The sequence below is a fragment of the Diadema antillarum genome, unplaced genomic scaffold, assembly GCF_040938485.1.
Source record: "Diadema antillarum isolate AM-2024a unplaced genomic scaffold, OU_Dant_1.0 seq00001158_RagTag, whole genome shotgun sequence".
NCBI lineage: Eukaryota > Metazoa > Echinodermata > Echinoidea > Diadematoida > Diadematidae > Diadema > Diadema antillarum.
The window spans coordinates 248228-255409 of record NW_027271968.1 but is presented as its reverse complement, the minus strand read 5'-3'; the positions used below and the strand labels follow the sequence as shown (position 1 = coordinate 255409).

Below are 7182 nucleotides of genomic sequence, written 5' to 3'. Positions count from 1 at the left end.
GGGGGGGCAAGCGACACTGAAGGCTCCTTTTCATGCAAGATGGAGTTGATGGGCTTGGCTCCAAAGGTTTCTGTTTTGAAACAGAAGGGAGTATGAGAGAGGAGATGGAAGAGGAGTGCACTGACCCCATTTGAGGCTGATACCTTGAAACAGGAACTAGTTACAATACATCACAACACATTAGAGGGATACAGTAAAATTACTTTCAGGTGGGTGATGTCTTTCTCTTTTTTGTTGGTGGTTCATCTTCTTCCTCCGTGTTGTCTTCCAAAGAAGTTTGTGATGGAACACTGAATCCTGGAACCTAGAATGAAAAACAGAATGGCAGTACAAAGACAGGAGTTAAAAACAAATAAAAGAAAACCCACACAAACAGAGGTTGCTTTAATACAAACAGTGGAAAGAAATGATGTGGAGGCAAGTGTTGTATCATAAATGATTACAGAATGGGGAGCAAATATCCTGCAATCTCATAGGTCAAGAGCTACATGTTGGTTTTTTAGTGGCTGCACGCTGCCTCACAGAGGACGGTCACTGTAAACATGTTAGAGTGTGCACCTTGTAGCAAAGGTTCGCGCACTAAGTTAGCGTTTGTGCACTCGTGAAGAGGCTCCTATTGGCTAGAAAATCATGCATCCAGTACTTTTAATGCATGTAATTATGCTACCAATTCTATAATCATTTATGATATAACACTTGCTTACACATCACTTCTTGCCAGTAATTACTGGATGCATGGCTTTTGAGGTTTTGTCTATGGCAACCCAAAAGGAAATCCAGAAAATTTGCTTATCAGGTAACATGATCGAAAAGTGGATTTTTGGCAAGAAAATTGTCCCCATTCTACAACACAGCTGATGCACATGTCTTTGCATGCGTCAGTCGGAATATAGTGTGCGTGCGGTAATGATAGAATTTAGCCTAACCCACTCAGCTTCACCTCGTGGGTTAAGCATTCCATACATGTAGTTACCTTATGCACACAATCCGACTGATGCACTCAGACTTGTGCGTCATTTGTATACTGTATTTTTATTGGATGTTTCATCTGCTTGAATGTCATTTGATAATAAAAAAGGGGGCATTGCAATCACTTAGAGAAGAAAGCTACATATGACTGGAAGTCTGAGCGAAATTAGACACAAAATACGAGAATGTTTTGACAAATTACGTAGCTCAGTAAATAATTTTTCATGGCATCTTATAAATGTCCCAGATAAGCCATCCTGATTATGTGAATACTACACAACATTTATTTATTACCCACGCCGATGAAAATCGGCAGGGGGTTATGTAAAGGGTTCCGTATGTTTGTTTGTTTGTTTTGTTTGTTTGTTTTGTTTGTTTGTTTGTTTGTTTGTTTGTTTGTGTGTTTGCTTGTTTGTTTGTTTGTTTGTTTGTTTGTGTACAAGATAACAATAGAATGGGTAAACAGATTTGCACAAAATGTTCAGGGGATGTCTGGATAATGACAGGAAAGAATCGATTAGATTTTGGTGATAATCGGTTGACCCTTGCAAATTCTGTGCGACCTTTAAGTTTTGACCCCATGGTATAGTGACCACTCCGAAAATTTCCCGTTTCTCACTTTGTGATTTTCCGCTACCATACGAAAACATAAACTCCCAAACGATCGGACTTCGCTGATCAAATGTTCGTAAGAATTCCGAAATTTACGTTTAGGCCTATTTGAAGGACTATGTCCTTCTGGATTTATGAAAGTTCGTTCTCCGTCGTCACAAACTGGCCCGTATTTTGATGATTTTTCAAATTAAAATTGATTGTTTTTTTTCGTTGGAGGAGCATTTGCTCGGTCGCAGTCACACTGCACGATATGCGTGCTCAATGTCAATGCGTGTGCAAGGCCGCTGAAAATGCATTGCGCTCTACCCTGTTGGTGCAAAATAGCATCGGGGACGTTGCGGCGCTCGTTGGTGACCGAATACTGGTGCAGTAGACATTTGCATTTAACCCTTGCATTGAATAATTCCCGTAGACACTAATCATAGGGGTAATTGCCTAGGGGGTACGTAAATTTTGTTTTTCTTTTGCGCTTTTGTGGATACCATCAAAGATCGTACACTCGTACACTCATACGACCTTTGATATCAACACACTCTCGGCTTGCTATAAGCAAAATATCCCGCAAGAAAACGGCGTATTTCTCGATTTTTAGCGCTTTTTCGGCGACCCGTCGCGTAGACAATACTCTTAAAACTGGACTTAATTCGCGCGCGCTTGGAAAAGTTCCGAATCTGCACTTTTGACGGTGGAATTTGGGATTTTCGATGGATTTTTGGAGGAGACTAAAGGACTTTCCTGTGGTGAATGAGTGTTACCGTATGTGAAATGATGTGATTTGCGTGTGATGTAGAACCAAAGATCGTACACTTCAGTGTACGATCTTTGGTAGAACGCACTGGCTGGTGATAAAGGACACTGGCAATTAAGTGACCGAATTCTGGTAGATGACCGAATGCACAGTATGTTTACCCCGACTTTGTACAAGGCGTGGGTCTGCCGCCTTTGACAGCCCCTCTCTAGTTTATTTTTTTTTTAGCACACACCTCATTTGCTTTGGATATTAGACAAGAAGACTTTCTACTGCACTTCCAACAATGGAAGACATACATATGTATATTTTGCTTTTAAATGCAGGAATTAACTTCACAAATTTGCAAATGGGTGAAAGGTGATGTCGTTCTATGTATAAAGCAGAGTCAAAGAACAAATATGATGTCCTTTGCATTGGAAAATGGGAATGTTGATCATTTATGGTCTCAATTGGATGTGCAAAGCTGTTGCACACTTTCCTTGCTATTTGATGAAATCTGCACATTGACATGGCACATGAACAGGTATGAAAAGGATCAATTGTTGGACATAAGCACATCTTACTGGGAATATACTATCACTATTTACGTCATGTACCATTTGTACGCTTGTAGTTTCAAGACACATATTTTTGCATCCTGCAAATGAAAAGGAAGGCAAATATCAACTTTACAGGTAGGGAGGGATCTTCCAGCACTTTCCTATACTCCATACTCCTACGGCCTTACACTGGAGATGGGGGATGTACATTTGTATGTCATAAACACCCTGCTACCTCGCAACCAGACTGAACATTCTCAAGCAGCACAATTGAATTTGCCTGACAGTAAACTGCATTAATATTAGTAAAGCAACAACAGGTAGGCTAATGCAACAATTACACTACAGTTACAAACAGTACCATATTCCTGGTAGAAGACAAGTCAGAGAACAACAAACAAAATGCAAAATCAATGCTGTTTTCAGCTGTCATTGTCAATGTTTTGCATTCAGTGATGAAAAAAAAAATTATTGGAAGGAACCATGTGAACAATACTGGCAAATATTTGAACATGCTAAATTGATGATTGTTACTGAGGGAGGAGGTTATGTTTTCATTGGCGTTTGTTTGTTTGTTTGTATGTGGGCATAATAACTCAAAAAGTTGCAAACAGATTTGGATGAAACTTACAGCAAAGGTTGAGAATGACTTGAGGAACAGATGATTGAATTTTGGCAGTGATCTGGAAATTTTTATGGATTTTATGAAGGATTTTCAATATTTTGGTGGGTAGGGTCAATGAACTTGAGAGTTTAAGCTGCACATTTTTCGATGTTTGCATATGCGCACTAAGGCTGGGTTCACATAGGAGTACACTATTCGGGTATACAGTGCACGTTTTCGAGGGCACGCGAATAGCTTGAATCGAACGATAGGATTTCCCAATACCGGGTCACATAAGAGGGCACTATTCGAAAATGCCGTACAGCTGCGTATAGCATAGTATAGTGGGAATCGTGCATGCTTATTTGATTTTCGTGCAGCGTATGTATACCATCTCTTGTTTCTGAAATGATGGAAATTTGGGTCTGGATTTGCCCTTTAGCAAAAATAAACATGTAGACTGATATTCTGATGCAGTGTTGTGTATCATGATCAAATACAATGTTATTAAATAAATTAAAAATAATCAGTTTTAATTGATTTACCCAAAATGACCCAAGGATAGAGTTGGGTCAGTTTTTTTATTCATATACTAAATTTATAGCTTTCTTGTAACACAAAGTTTCTGGAAAACTCATGTTAATTTTGTAAGTAAAATTTTGTCTAGGAATATTGGGATTTTGAATAAGCTCAAACATTTCTTTCCTGTTCATATTTTGCAGAGTATATATTCTTGTTTAATATCTCCACACTTCAATTATGGAATTTTGGCGTGGGGAAATGCAATTCACTCATTACTAGATTCCCTTCTCCGTATTCAAAAGCGTGCAATAAGAATCATAAACCACGCCGGATATTTTGCCCATACCAATTGTTTTTTCCATCAAAACAGAATTCTGAAAATTTCAGACTTATTTTATTATAATCTCGGAATCTTCATGTATAAACTAACAACTAATGAATTACCATCTGTTTTTATCCACATGTTCAAAAGGAATCGTTCTATCCACTGTTATCCCACTCGCCAGAGTGACGCCTATCACCTTCCCCGTACTCGCACTATTTTTGCAAAGAAGACAATTATATTTACTGGACCCAGATATTGGAATGATCTCCCTCTAGATATCACTTCTTCCTTATCTTTATTCACCGTCAAACGCAAATTAAAACAATTATTACTTAGTGGATACACACTACCAAGCCTTTAGCAACCTTTTTATGCTCACAGTCTTTTGTCCTTGTCCGCAGCACCAAGTTATTCAAGTGATTTCATGGTACCGATACATCTTTTAATAATATAGCATTTTTGTTATTCAAACACTGCGAGATTAGTATGCAGTCTGGTTTGTGCGATATCTATGTGGTTCATTAGTTTATTACTCATCGATTTTTTTTGTACTGGTGTAATTTTAGTTAGTCAAGACAAACATATCCGTTCTCCGTGTAAAATTATATGCCTATGAACTCGGGAACCTACAGTTTTACAAGCTTTAAAGCTTTTATGTAGGCCCCATCATATTTCTTATACTTACTAGTGACTTTTTCATACGATGTGACCATGTACATTTGTGTCAAGTATATTTTCTTTTTCTTTTTCATCTACAATCAAAAGACATGATTGTATATATTTTGTACTCTTGTTTTGTTGTCAATAATTTGTAATGTCATCATTGAGAAAATGGAAATATGAAATAAATTTGAACTTGAACTTTGAACTTGAACAAAAATGGTATGTTCCAATGTAATCTCAGTTTAGAAACTCTTAATAAGATTGCTGGGATGGTTGTGTAGGAGGAAGAAATCCTCCCTGCATGGGATAGGGAGTTGATGGTGCGAGTGATGGTGTACTGGGTCGACTTGACGGCGCCGAAAGAATATTAAAGCAGGACAAGCGTGCTACCTTGTGACCCACCATGCCCAAATAGCGTATAGCGAATAGCGAATAACGAATAGCGAATACCTTATACCGTATACTTCTATGTGAACCCAGCCTTAAGTGCATACTCTAGTTTCTGCTAGGGGGAGGTGGCGCGCAGCTGGATGTTGATGACATAACAAAAGGCTTCTATATTGGGATATTGGGTGATTTTCAGCATGCATACCTATGAGTGGAAATCACTGATCTCTATAGATGAACAAGATCAGTGGTGGAAATGAGCTGTTTGGCAGAGGTCTGAGCCCTCAGAGTGCTTGTCTAGTTCATATTTACAACTATGATTACTAATACCATCAGAAAAATTAAATAAACAGCTGGAATCAAACAATTTTATATTGCAGCAAAACATGGCTTCTGATTGGTGTCTCAATATTCCCTATGGCATGTGACAGTGACATCGCTTGTATGCAGAATCTTTATTTTCCTTTCAAAACAAAATGATACCATTAATATTCATTCTTAGATTTGCCAGGAAAAGTAAACTCTATCTGCCAACGTGGATGTACATAAACATGATACCCTGTATGAAGTTTGAACAAAGTCATTGACACTGTTTCTTTTCTTTGCAAATATATCGATTGATATTCTTTGAAGTTTCTAAAGTGGTTAGTTTGTAGATGATGCACTTTTGGTGTTCCATGTTACCCTAAAGAGGCAATTTTGGGCAAATGCATAAAAAAACCTAGGATGAAGCAACTGCTTAAATAGGCTTTGCGCTTAAAGTCTAAAGGAAATAATTTTGGAGTATTAATCACATTTTACAATCCTAGCCACGAGTTACTGAGAAAAGGAAATGTTAATTCATGTGTTCTAATACAGACAAGAAAACCACCCTGAGATCAAAGAGTCTGACCTGAAATCTACCAACATTTTTTTAAATCAATTTGTTTCATACATATGTCTTCATGTAATTTATGAAACTACACTTATATTTTTTCCCCCTCTGGAAAACGGTCCGTTTCATGAAGTCATCACATAAAAGTCTTTACATAAATCTCAGAATGGCCAACATCACTCATATGAAGCTATGAGAGACTTTCAAGGAAAAGTAAAATCCATTTCCTTTCAAGTCTCTCATAAGCTGTCTTAAGGGCAAAAAGTGTCTCATGAGACCTTCATGAAATGGTTCCCTAGTACCTGATATCCACTTCTGACAAGTTCTGGTATACAGAACCTTAAAGAAAAATTTAATCCTGATATTATGTTGCTTTGTATGACAACTACAGTTAAGATAAATTGGCAACTTTGTGTGATCTAGGTGTTGAGCATCTCTCTATTTGGTTTATACACAAAAATTCATCAATTTTGATTTTCCTCCAGAAAAAAAAATCTTCAGTCCTATTCTTGTTATACGACGAGAATAATATGTTTTTGTGTGTCTTTGCTAATAGACAAGTTCTGTCTGTGCCCAAATATTTTAGAAAATTAAAGTTACTGGAAGTTTGTGTACAAAACAACAGCAGAGCTGCACGACAACTTGATTAGGCAGGGTTGTCAATTCATCATACTCTCTAAACTTTTGCCATTCACATCTGATTTCAGGTGTTGGACATTTCCCCATATTTTCACTGATTTACTTCTCTAATTTTTCTGATTTCATTCAAAGCAACATTATGATGATGAAATTTCCCTTCCAGTAAAATGAGTTATGTGATTTCTGCGGCTGGTACTGGTCAATACTGAATCTGTGCAAGCAGTAATTCAGAACAAAATCCTTCACAAGTTCCATTTTCCTAGTGCTAAATTTGAGGAGTGCTCTCTAACAACA

The 7182-nt window shown here is 37.6% G+C and overlaps 1 protein-coding gene across 1 annotated transcript in view; it reads right to left on the bottom strand.

The window, feature by feature from the left end:
* LOC139744316 (exosome complex exonuclease RRP44-like) overlaps positions 1–7182 on the bottom strand; it is a 218268-nt gene continuing 211086 nt past the window's right edge. The window contains exon 22 of the mRNA XM_071654761.1: positions 1–304. Within this exon, the coding sequence (XP_071510862.1) occupies positions 206–304 (99 nt within the window). The 3' untranslated portion in view covers positions 1–205. The remainder of the gene's footprint in view (positions 305–7182) is intronic.